The sequence below is a fragment of the Nerophis ophidion genome, linkage group LG21, assembly GCF_033978795.1.
Source record: "Nerophis ophidion isolate RoL-2023_Sa linkage group LG21, RoL_Noph_v1.0, whole genome shotgun sequence".
Classification (NCBI taxonomy): domain Eukaryota; kingdom Metazoa; phylum Chordata; class Actinopteri; order Syngnathiformes; family Syngnathidae; genus Nerophis; species Nerophis ophidion.
Window position 1 is genome coordinate 28,185,594 of NC_084631.1, and position 13,733 is coordinate 28,199,326.

General features: G+C 38.4%; 2 protein-coding genes across 3 annotated transcripts in view; one reads left to right on the top strand and one right to left on the bottom strand.

The window, feature by feature from the left end:
* LOC133539989 (proline-rich protein 15-like protein B) overlaps positions 1-8,054 on the top strand; it is a 65,241-nt gene extending 57,187 nt beyond the window's left edge. Inside the window, exon 2 of the mRNA XM_061882428.1 lies at positions 6,567-8,054. Within this exon, the coding sequence (XP_061738412.1) occupies positions 6,567-6,929 (363 nt within the window). The 3' untranslated portion in view covers positions 6,930-8,054. The remainder of the gene's footprint in view (positions 1-6,566) is intronic.
* The window catches only part of oxnad1 (oxidoreductase NAD-binding domain containing 1), an 83,047-nt gene extending 71,792 nt beyond the window's left edge, over positions 1-11,255 (bottom strand). For both annotated transcript variants that reach the window (XR_009803520.1, XM_061882424.1), the window contains exon 1: positions 11,041-11,255. The gene's annotated coding sequence lies outside the window, so the exon portion shown is untranslated. The remainder of the gene's footprint in view (positions 1-11,040) is intronic.
* Positions 11,256-13,733: the final 2,478 nt, after the last annotated feature.

A 13,733-nucleotide genomic window follows, 5' to 3' on the forward strand; every position in this document is an offset into this window, starting at 1 on the left:
TACTTTATTAAAACGCCGCTGTGTACACGGACGTAGGGAGAAGTACAGAGCGCCAATAAACATTAAAAGGCACTTCCTTTGGGTGCTGGCCCAATCACATAATATCTATGGCTTCACACACACACAAGTGAATGCAAACATACTTGGTCAACAGCCATACAGGTCACACTGAGGGTGGTCTTATAAACAACTTTAACACTGTTACAAATATGCGTCACACTGTGACCCCACACCAAACAAAAACAACAAACACATTTCTGGAGAACATCCGCACCGTAACACAACACAACAAATACCCAGAAACCCTTGCAGCACTAACTCTTCCGGGACGCTACAATATACACCCCCTAACCAAAAACTCGCTCCTCCAACCCCGCCCACCTCAACCTCCTCATGCTCTATCCCAAATTTCAAGCTACTGTTTTGAGGCATGTTAAAAAAAATAATGCACTTCGTGACTTAAATAATAAATATGGCAGTGCCATGTTGGCATTTTTTTCCATAACTTGAGTTGATTTATTTTGGAAAACCTTGTTACATTGTTTAATGCATCTAGCAGGGCATCACAACAAAATTCGGCATAATAATGTGTTAATTAAACAACTGTATATATGGGTATCTGTTGATATCGGTATCGGTAATTAAGTGTTGGACAATATCGGAATATCTGATATCGGCAAAAAAGCCATTATCGGACATCTGTCGTTTCAATCCATCAATTCATGCAAAAATGTTGCATTTTTTTAAATGACAAATGTGTCTTCATGACAAACTATAAAATCTTTCATGGCTAACTACAGCATTTTCATAAAGTCTAATGTGTTCATGCGAAAATGTAGCTTTTTTTTATTACAAACTTGTTTTAATTATCAACTATATTATTGTTTGTCCGACTATAGTACAGTATACTTTATTATAGTTTGTTATGAAAACACATTTGTTGTACAAATTGCAAAAATTAGCAATTTTTTTAAAATGACAGATGTGTTTTCATGACAAACTATAACATTTTTCATGCCTAACTACTGCATTTTCATAACTAAGTCTAATGTGTTCATGCGAAAATGTAGCATTTTTATGACAAACTTGTTTTAATGATCAACTATATTATTGTTTGTCCAACTATAGTACAGTATACTTTACTATAGTTTGTTATGAAAACACATTTGTCGTACAAATTGCAAAAATTAGCATTTTTTTTTTAAATGACAGATGTGTTTTCATGACAAACTATAACATTTTTCATGCCTAACTACTGTATTTTCATAACTAAGTTTAATGTGTTCATGCGAAAATGTAGCATTTTTATGACAAACTTGTTTTAATTATCAACTATATTATTGTTTTTCCGACTATAGTACAGTATACTTTACTATACTTTGTTATGAAAACACATTTGTCGAAAAAATTGCAAAAATGTGTATTTTTTTTAAATGACAGATGTGTTTTCATGACAAACTATAACATTTTTCATGCCTAACTACTGCATTTTCATAACTAAGTCTAATGTGTTCATGCGAAAATGTAGCATTTTTATGACAAACTTGTTTTAATTATCAACTATATTATTGTTTTTCCGACTAGAGTACAGTATACTTTACTATAGTTTGTTATGAAAACACATTTGTCGTACAAATTGCAAAAATTAGCATTTTTTTTTTAAATGACAGATGTGTTTTCATGACAAACTATAACATTTTTCATGCCTAACTACTGCATTTTCATAACTAAGTCTAATGTGTTCATGCGAAAATGTAGCATTTTTATGACAAACTTGTTTTAATTATCAACTATATTATTGTTTTTCCGACTAGAGTACAGTATACTTTACTATAGTTTGTTATGAAAACACATTTGTCGTACAAATTGCAAAAATTAGCATTTTTTTTAAATGACGGATGTGTTTTCATGACAAACTATAACATTTTTCATGCCTAACTACTGCATTTTCATAACTAAGTCTCATGTGTTCATGCGAAAATGTAGCATTTTTATGACAAACTTGTTGTAATTATCAACTATATTATTGTTTGTCCAACTATAGTACGGTATACTTTACTATAGTTTGTTATGAAAACACATTTGTCATACAAATTGCAAAATTTACAACACACTTATATTTTTTTTATGACAAAATATAGCGTGGTGGCATGACACCGATAAGTAGCGCGTTCCTGATGCAGATAGCCAAGGAGTTAGCATGCAGGGAAAAAGTATTTAATGTAAGTTTGAATAAACAAACGACAAGTGCCGCTGAGGAAGGCACCGGAGCATAGGGAAGGCTCTGCAAAAACAAACAGAATGCTGGATGACGGCGAAACTTACAAAAAGCACGGAGCAGAGACGGAGTCCACAAGCGCCACACATCTGTCCATAAACAATCAAGGAAGGTCACAAAAGGCTCAACTTCAAAGGGTCCTATTTACCTAACGGTGAACAAGTGCGTGGAATTGCAAAACAGGAAGAACCATCAAAATAAAAGCACAGGACAGGAAGCAAAGCATTAGACACTGGAGAACGCTAACAAACTCAAAATACATCCTGATCTGAGGTGAGACATCATGACAGTTTTCTTGGCAAAATACAACATTTTCCTGGCAAAGTATAACATGTTAGTGTTTCCATGGTTAACAACTGCATTTTCATAGCAAATCAGGGCCGGAGGATATATCGAATATACTCGATGTATCACGGGTTTGTCCCCGTGTGATTTAGAAAATGACTATTTTGTGAGTATTCGAGTATACGTTCTCACGCAGTTGCTTTTAGCTGTGGGCATTACACTTTTGTCACTCTTTCTTGTCTCTCCTTCTCACAGAGAGTTAGAACAAGCGCACCTTCTTACATACGTCACATGCTGTCGCGCGTGCAACGTTATCCGCCCTTGCCGAGCAGCGGGGCTGCGGCATGAGTAATGTTAGCTGTGGCAGGTGGTGCAAGCGGAGCGGTGCGAGTGGTAATACGAGACAGTGCGGATCTGGTAACAAATGGAGGAAGAATTAATTCCCAAGAAAAACAGCACGGGGTCCATCGTCTGACGGTGGTTTGGCTTCAAGTGGGAAGATATTGAAGAGACAACCGTAATATGTCAAGTATGCGGCAAAAACGTTGCTACAAAAAGTAGTGGCACTACTAATTTGTAGCATCTTTTGAAAAGTCACCCGCTCGAGAATAAGGAGTGATTGAAACTCCGCAAGTCAACATCTCCTATTGTGCCACACTTAAAGTTTTATTGTACAGTTTTTGAAATATCTTGTGTGACATCACGCATTAAATTGCACTATTTTTGTTTTAAACTATTGTAGTGGCGTTCTGTACAAAAAGTACACTTTAATTTAGTGTTGTTTTGATATGTCATCTTAGTGACATCATGCACAAAAGTGCACTCATAGCTTGTTTTAAAATGTCTCTGACAATCTTGCTCTTTCTGTTTTGAAATCACATTGATGTTTGTGCCACTGCTTAATAACTGTTTAATAAATACAGTTTTGGTAAACTGACTTAGTGGTTATTTAAAATGAGCATATATTAATGCATTATGAACAACAATGTTTTAACGTAGACACATAGAATCATCATACTGCTGTGATTATATGCATCAAGTGTTCATTCAAGGCTAAGGCAAAATATCGAGATATATATTGTGTATCGCGATATGGCCTAAAAAATATTGAGATATTAATAAAAGGCCATATCGCCCAGTCGGGCCAGCCCTATAGCAAAGTATGTTTCTCTGCGCCAATTTTTGCATTTGTTATGACAAATCTGTTTTCATGACCCATTGCTGGGCCGCAAGCGTCCTCTAGGGCAGTGGTCCCCAACCACCGGGCCGCGGCCTGGTACCGGGCCGCAGAATAATTTTTTATAAAAAAAATAAAGAATTAAAAAAAATAAAAATTATTAAATCAACATAAAAAACACAATATACACTTACAATTAGTGCACAAACCACAAAAATGTCCCTTTTTCATGACAAAAACGTCCCTTTTTCATGTATTGAATTAATGGATTATTTGTATTCTTTTTAGCACAGTAATGATTGAATAGGATTCAAATCAAGAGAAAGATGACTAATTTAGTGTTGATATTTGAGTATGTCCCGAGATGAGTGGCGTAGAAAGTTTGGGTTAAGCACCCCTTGCAGAGTGAACTGTGGTATAGTTTAAGAAAATATATAAGAGTTGACCATGAAAACACATTTGTTGTAAAAAATGCAAACAGAACAATTGCTAAGTTTTGCATGTTTTCGTGACAAACGTGTTTTTATGATAAAATCAAATATATATTGTCATGAAAACACATTTCTCAATAAAACAAATTAATATTTTTTAAATGACAAAATATTCTGCTTTCTTGGCAAAATACAGCATTTTCCTGGCAAGGTGTAACATGTTAGTGTTTCCATGGCTAATTACTGCATTTTCATAGCAAAGTATGTTTTATCTGCGACAATTTTGCATTTTTAAGACATGTGTTTTAATGAACATACTATAAATTTGCTCTATATTATAGGTTTTTTTTGGACAAAGTATACTGCTTCCCTAAAATATAAAATTTTAGTATTTCCATGAATTGATTAACGTGGACCCCGACTTAAACAAGTTGAAAAACTTATTTGGGTGTTACCATTTAGAGGTCAATTGTACGGAATATGTACTGGACTGTGTAATCTACTAATAAAAGTAAAAGTTTCAATCAATCAATCAGTCAAAGGCTGAACACTGCATTTTCATAGCAAAGTACAAACCCCGTTTCCATATGAGTTGGGAAATTGTGTTAGATATAAATATAAACGGAATAGAATGATTTGCAAATCATTTTTAAAACAATATTCAATTGAATATAACTACAAAGACAAAATATTTGATGTTCAAAATGATAAACATTTTTTTATTTTGCAAATAATCATTAACTTTAGAATTTGATGCCAGCAACAAGTGACAAAGAAGTTGGGAAAGGTGGCAATAAATACTGTTAAATTGAGGAATGCACATCAAACACTAATTTGGAACATCCCACAGGTGTGCAGGATAATTGGGAACAAGTGGGTGCCATGATTGGGGATAAAAGCAGCTTCCCAAAAAATGCTCAGTCTTTCACAAGAAAGGATGGGGCGAGGTACACCCCTTTATCCACAACTGCGTGAGGAAATAGTCAAACAGTTTAAGAACAACGTTTCTCAAAGTGCAATTGCAAGAAATTTAGGGATTTCAACATCTACGGTCCATAATATCATCAAAAGGTTCAGAGAATCTGGAGAAATCACTCCACGTAAGTGGCATGGCCAGAAACCAACATTGAATGACCGTGACCTTCGATCCCTCAGACTGCACTGTATCAAATACCGACATCAATCTCTAAAGGATATCACCACATGGGCTCAGGAAAACTTCAGAAAACCACTGTCACTAAATACAGTTTGTCGCTACATCTGTAAGTGCAAGTTAAAGCTCTACTTTGCAAAGTGAAAGCCATTTATCAACAACATCCAGCAACGCCACCGGCTTCTTTGGGCCCGAGATCATATAAGATGGACTGATGCAAAGTGGAAAAGGTCTTCTGTGGTCTGACGAGTCCACATTTCAAATTGTTTTTGGAAATATTCGACATTGTGTCAAAGGGGAAGCGAACCATCCAGACTGTGAGGGTTTGGGGGTGCATATGTGTCCAAGGCATGGGTAACTTACACTTATTAATGCTGAGATGTACATACAGGTTTTGGAACAACATATGCTGCCATCTAAGCGCCATTTTTTTCATGGGCGCCCCCGGTTATTTCAGCAAGACAATGCCAAGCCACATTCAGCACGTGTTACAAGAGCGTGGCTTCGTAAAAAAAGAGTGCGGGTACTTTCCTGGCCCGCCTGCAGTCCAGACCTGTCTCCCATCGAAAATGTGTGGTGCATTATGAAACCTAAAATACGACAGCGGAGACCCCGGACTGTTGAACGACTGAAGCTCTACATAAAACAAGAATGGGAAAGAAGTCCTGTTTCAAAGATTCAACAATTAGTTTCATCAGTTCCCAAACGATTATTGAGTGTTGTTAAAAGAAAAGGTGATGCAACACAGTGGTGAACATGCCCCTTCCCAACTACTTTGGCACGTGTTGCAGCCATGAATTTCAAAGTTAATTATTATTTGCAAAAAAAAAATAAAGTTCATAAGTTTGAACATCAAATATATTGTCTTTGTAGTGCATTCAATTGAATATGGGTTGAAAACAATTTGCAAATCATTGTATTCCATTTATATTTACATCTAACACAATTTCCCAACTCATATGGAAATGGGGTTTGTATTTTTTTTTTTAAATAAATGTTTATCCGCTCTTAAAAATGATGAATCGATTGAGAATCAGAAAACAATAAGAATCAGGGTCGGGAGTGGATTTTTCTTTCTATAATCATAAAATCCTCCTGAGAGCTAACATCCTCTGCAGGGGACATACAGTACAAGTACAGAGGATGGCACTCATCTATTGTAAACCAGGTTTAAAAATAATACGCTAATTCATGGCCGTGCCTCTTGTAGACATTTAGTAACCGATTGTCTTTTTCCTGCAGTGGAAGATGACAGACAGACCAAAATGGTGGAAGGCCTTCCTGCCCAAGAAGAAGCCAGGGGCCACCAAAGACTTGTCCGATTTTGACCCCTTTGCACAGAACGATAAGAGCAAAGAGTCGAAGAGCGCCAGCGATCCGGCCCCGCCCCAGACCCAGCAGCATGCTTCCGACAACAACTCCTGCCTGTTAAGCGACGAGACCTACGACGACTCCATCATCCCCACCTACTTCGACGAGCAGACGTGCCGTAGGAACTTTTTCGTGTCTCGCTCGGGCCGCTTCAGGCAGAGGAAGAAGGTGCGCTCCACCCTGCCCGTGGAGGACCCGGAGAAGGTGGCGCCGGCCAAAGAAGAATGGAGGTGATGGAAGGCTGACAAAATGACTGCACAGAGGAGGGAAGACAAGACGACGCCATCTCCTTGAAGATGAAGGACGAGCGCGGAGGCGACACGTTCACAGGATGAGGGAATGTGGGATTTTTTTCAGTTTGAGCCCCTACGTTATGTAAAATACTGATATTTGTTTCATGAAGGACACGCCTTCTGCGGCCTTCAGGGATTTCTCTTGTCGACTTAGGAAACGGATCTAAAAAGACTTGACAAGGACAGTGGGAAGTCGGATTCATATGGCCTCATTCGTCACAGTTTACCGGACACATGAAGCGTGGCACTATCCACTTTAGCCGCCAGATGGCAGTACAGTTTTGCATATATCTTTGACCACAGCGTCAGTTGCTATGAGGAGTGGCGCTTTCCATCATTTTCAGCAGACTGCAATGCAAAATGGTTAACCAGCCCCCTTTTTCCTCTTACGCAAGATCCACCCAGGAATTGGGCCATATGAAACCCTTCCCTACTGAAAATGTTTTTTTTTTGATGAAGGATGATGAAGGATTCAGCATGTTTTTTACGGAGCTAAGAAGATTGCGGACAATGAAGTTAACCACTGATGTTGAGTCAAAGTGAAAAAGGGACATTTTACAGGTAAAAATGAAAAATTAGTCGCCAGAGTTTTATCCTAACTTAACACTGCATTACTGTAAATACAATAACGGCAAAATTATTAATTTTACGGTAAAATTATCCTTTTCTTTTTAACCATAAAATCTCTGGTCGATGATTTTATAGTGCATTACAGTAAATGATAAAACAGTACCATGTTTACTTTTACGGTTCTGTACAATTTTTGTTTTTACATAAAATTCATAGCTTTTTTTGCAGTGCTTTGCTGTTTTCTGATGGCAAAATTCGGCTTTTCACTATGATTGTTTTTACAGAGCTTTACTGCAAATGGAAAACCGCTACCATTGTTATTTTCTGGCGACTAAGGGGCCTGGGTTTTGACTGTAAAACCTGACTTTTTAACATGTTTTACACCGTATGACCCCCGCCACTGACGTGTGTTTTTACTCTATGCTGTGTTTACGATCACCTGTGAATAATGAAATGAAGGTATAACATATGAGCAATAAATGTCATATTTCTTACAGTTGTCTGCGTATTTTTTTTCCCCGTGTAGAGAAGGGACGAGCAGTGACAAGTGATTCAGTTGAAATGTTTTCCAGTTAAAGGGAGGAGCACCTGTGTCGCTGCATTCCTGTGTCGCTGTTAGCCTGCAGCGTTCGTGCCGACGCCTCAAACAAGCGACGTTCACAGGTTTGATTCCAACCAGTGGTAATTTTGACAGCATTTTTTTTATTCACTTTTAGTCATCTAAATGGATTTCATTTTAGGCCCCTTCTACACTAAGCTAAGGTTATCCAGGCTATATCCCACCTAACCTTATCCTTGTCCACATACACACAATGCCACCATTTAAGACCAAGAAAAAAAAAATGCATGCGTCATAGTCACCTCTGACCTGGAAGTGTATTCTTACTAGGCCTTTTATTAATATCTCAATATGTTTAGGCCATGTCACGATACACGATATATATCTTGATATTTTGCCTTAGCGTTGAATGATCACTTGATGCATATAATCACAGCAGTATGATGATTCTATGTGTCTACATTAAAACATTCTTCTTCACACATCATTATTATATGCTCATTTTAAATCACAACTAAGTCAATTGACTAAAACTGTATTTATTAAAAAGGTATTACGCAGTGGCAGAAAAAGTCATGTAATTTCCAAAACAGAAACTGCATAATTGTCAGAGACATTTTAAAACAAGCTATTAGTGCACTTTTGTGCATGATGTCACGAAGATGACATATCAAAACAACACTAAATTAAAGTGCACTTTTTGTATAGAACGCCACTACAATAGTTAAGAACAAATAAAGTGCACTTTTGTGCATGATGTCACACACGATATTTAAATAACTGTCAAATAAAAATGAGCTGTATAATAGGAAATCAAATAGTGTATGTCCTTTGCTGTGTGGTAGGTTACTGCGGATGTTATCTCCTCCTGTTGTTGATTTTTTTTTTTTTCATACGGTGTCGATCTGGAAATAGTTGCTTCAGCATTTTGTTGGTGTGGCACCGAACAGAGATGTTGACATGCGGAGTTTCAAGCACTTGTAGGTGTCTCCGTTAAGAAGAAGAGACAAGAGAAAGTGGAAAACGCATGCAGTGTAATGCCCGCGGCTAAAGGCAACTGTGTAAGAACCTATACTCAAATATCACGATATAGTCATTTTCTATATCGCACAGAGACAAACCCGTGATATATCGAGCACATCGATATATCGCCCAGCCCTACTTATTCTTAAGGTATTCATGTGTGATTTCCACAAGCTTCTGTACAGTAGCATGTCTGGATGACTCGCCTCCATATTTTCAGTGGATAGCGGCGAGTTACAAAACCGCTTTAGTATGAAGTTGGCTGTGGCGCGGTCTTTCTGGCATCACTTCTCCTCCAAACTCAGTTTGTAAACGATCAAAGAGTCCATACAAAGCTAAGAACCGGAGATTCAAGAAATACACGGTGCACTTACTCGTGTAAAAAATTGTAAAGTAGCATGTCTGGATGACTCGCCACCATATTTTCAGTGGTTAGCGACGAGTTACAAAACCGCTTTAGTATGAAGTTGGCTGTGGCGCGGTCTTTCTGGCGTCACTTCCCCTCCGAACTCAGTTTGTAAATGATCAATGAGTCCATACAAAGCTATAAGAGCCGGAGATTCAAGAAATACACGGCGCACTTACTTGTGTAAAAAATTGTCCGAGAAGGGGGACCTAAAACGCTGGTTTAGTGTGGCTGAAACGGGGTTTAGGCTAAATATTTATTAGTTTAAGCGGTTATCCGGCTTAGTGTAGACATAGCCTAACAAGGAGCGTAAGTGGGTAGTGGCCACCCCAGATCACACCTCACTCCTACCCACTTCTCCAAAGTGGGCTGGCTCAGGGTGGAGGACAGAGTCAAACAACTTGCACTGAGCCTAGTCTATAAAATTTGCTACACCTCCCTGATACCAAAGTACATATCTAACTACTTCCATAAGGTAAATGACCGCCATAACCACAACACCAGGGGGAGCTCCACAAACCACGTTAAACCCAGATTCCGATCTAACAAAGGTCTTAACTCATTATACTTCTATGCCACACCAATATGGAATGCACTCCCAACAGGTGTAAAAGAAAGTGTATCTCTACCCTCCTTCAAAACCGTGCTAAAAGAACACCTCAAGGCAACTACAACCCTAGATTAACACCCTCCCCCTATCCACATCCCCATAATCAAATTTAAATAATCAAATGTATATACTTGTTCTTACACTTTCTGAGCTCACTATGTTTACTGCTCGCTGTACATATCATACCAAGTCAGACCAACACTGTTTCAATGTCCATTTCTCAGATGATATAATTGTTGATGACTGAAGTGCTGATATCAACCAAACCTAACCCCGCCTGCCCTTCCACATCCCACCCCCCGGATTGTAAACAATGTAAATAATTCAATGTATATACTCTGATGATTAACTGTGATGACTGGATTATGCTGATAGTATATATTAATACCAGGAATTGATTCACGTGGACCCCTAATTAAACAAGTTGAAAAACGTATTACCATTTAGTGGTCAATTGTACGGAATATGTACTGTACTATGCAATTTACTAATAAAAGTCTCAATCAATCAATCAGTCAATCCAAACACAGAAGTGTTGCCTCTATCCTAACATAGCTCCGCCCCCTCTGAAGTCATTCATGTGGCAGGGGACACAAATACTGGCTCTGGCGACATCTAGTGGACACAATTAGAAACCGCAGTTTCTTTCATTCAAAACTTTCAGCTCATTTTTTATACATATCAAACTCATCTGGTGGGCCGGAGGAAGCCTGTTGGCGGGCCTGATTCATCTACAAAAGTAGTTTGTTTTTAAGTATTTAAAGTTAAAGTACCAATGATTGTCACACACACACATTTATCATCGGACATGTGGTAGCGTGAGCGGCTACTACTTTTAAAAGTAACATGAAGTCAGTACAGTATGAGTCATTTGGACATATTACCTTAGCCTACTTGCTGTTGCGTCGACGTCCCGATGGTTCGTGTGCAGATGGCATGTCAAGCTGGTCGTATTTTACCGGAGAACATGGAGCCACGGGGTTAACAAATTGATTTGCTGCCGACCAAATAAGTATTATTTTCTCTCTCTAGAAGACTTTTTGTATCGACGTCTTGATACTTGCTTTACCGGGTGAACGTTCAAAACAGTGTTCCTTCCAAAGACGCTCGTTCTGATTGGATATCCTTCGTGCTTTTTTTCCGCCCGCCCCTCTCACACGCGCAACTGTGATTGGCTATTTTCTCCCACCCGCCGAGATGATTGGTTGTCGCCTCTGTCAACAATATTGTCCCGTTTTATTCGTTGACTAAATTGTCAATTAATGTCCTCATTGTTATAGCCAACGTGCTTTTGTTTTCATTCGCTATCGTCCTAATTTCGTCAAGAGGTAAAGGGTCATTGACGATAACAAAGACGAACATTTTAGTGAGGTTTGGTTTCAACAAAGCGAACTGAAAGGCCTACTGAAACCCACTACTACCCACCGTGCAGTCTGATAGTTTATACATCAATGATGAAATATTAACATTGCAACAAATGCCAATACGGGCTTTTTAGTTTACTAAATTGCAATTTTAAATTTCCCGGGAGTTTCGTCTTGAAAACGTCTTGTAATGATGACGTGTACGCAAGACGTCACAGGTTTTTAGGAAGTATGAGCGCTACGCACACACATAGCTAAATGTTGTCTGCTTTAACGGCATAATTATACAGTATTTTGGAGAACTGTGTTGCTGAATCTTTTGCAATTTTTTCAATTAATATTGGAGAAGTCACAGTAGAAAGATGGAGTTGGGAAGATTTAGCCTTTAGCCACACAAACACACTGTGACTCCTTGTTTAAAATTCCTGGAGGTGAAAATTTACTATTGATCAGCGAACATGAAACACGACGGAATGTCAACCAGCAGTTTTCGGTGAGAAAATTGTGGTTAAAAAGTCGCTTCTTATCGGATATCAGCTGAGCTTGTGCCGTCCATAGCTGCCGTCGACTCCCCTGAGACACTGCGCGTCAACACACCCGTGGACGTACACCTCCGACTATCAGGTACTATTTAACTCACTAAAACACTAGCAACACAATAGAAAGATAAGGGATTTCCAAGAATTATCCTACTAAATGTGTCTAAAAACATCAGAATCCGTCCCAATGCAATCACGTTTTATCTTTTTTAAACTTTTTTTTTTTACTTTTTTTTTTTCTAGTCCGTCGCTATCAATATCCTCAAACACAAATCTTTCATCCTCGCTCAAATTAATAGGGAAATTGGCGTTTTCTCGGTCCGAATAGCACTTTTTGTTGGAGGCTCCCATTAAAAACAATGTGAATATGTGAGAAGCTCCCACACTTGCGACGTCATCGTCTGCGACTTCCGGTAAAGGCAGGTCTTTTGTCTTAGCGCCGAAAGTTGCAAACTTTATCGTGGATGTTCTCTATTAAATCCTTTCAGCAAAAATATGGCAATATCGCAAAATGATCAAGTATGACACATAGAATGGACCTGCTATACCCGTTTAAATAAGAAAATCTCATTTCAGTAAGCATTGAAGGTTTCCATTGAGTCAATGTGATCACACTCACATGGATGTCATGTCGCCGTTTCAACACTAGAGGACGCTGCTCACAAGCCTTGGTGAATGGTTATGTTATGGTTTGAGTTTATTTCGAACATGCATACAAATACAACATGATACATCACACTTTCCTATTTTCTATTCGACATGTTCGAAAAGGAGCAGGAAGATTAATTACACTTCGACAAACATTAATGATTGACGATGGAAATTGTGAAATTAGGCCATAAAATGTGAATCAAAAACTGTTGCCATAGTAACCAACTGCGAAGCCTGTGTTGTTTGCCTTGCCCCCCCAAAATAATGGCAGTTTTGCACAACAAACCTGCTCTACTGCTGCGAAGCACAATGAGCGCCTTCATGTGGACACTTCATGCCATCACACGTGTTATCTGGTAGTCATGGTGATGGATGGCAGGTGGCACTACTCGATCGGTAGCTGAAAACACGATCGGTCCACGCATGCGCGAAGACCACTTCGCTTCCTTAGACTTGCAATATTTTACGACGGAGATTCTGCTACGTCATGTTCTGTGATATTTAAATTGTTTATTTAAAGGCCTACTGAAAGCCACTACTACCGACCACGCAGTCTGATTGTTTATATATCAATGATGAAATATTAACATTGCAACACATGCCAATACGGCCTATTTAGTTTACTAAATTTTAGTTACTTTGAATTTACAACCCTCTGGCGCGGTTATGTACTATTTTTGTACTTAATTTGATTATTGTTTCCCGACTGTTTGTAAATGTTGAAATTTATAAATAAAGGTTTAAAAATTAAAATACATAAATAAATAAGAAAAATAAAGATGACAAAAAAGAAATTGTGGTAACTGACAACGTGCACAAACCCAATTTCCATAAAACAAGTTGACGGAAGTGACGTACATTCACGCATGCGCGGACCGTCTGTGTTTTTCCTGAACCCATCGCTCAGAGAGGCAATATGGACAAGTCTAGGAATTCTATGAGCATGAACTGATGAGAGGTGAAATGTCTTCTAAGACAAAACAAATCGATTGAATTCAACGAGAAAATAATGACCTGGATGAA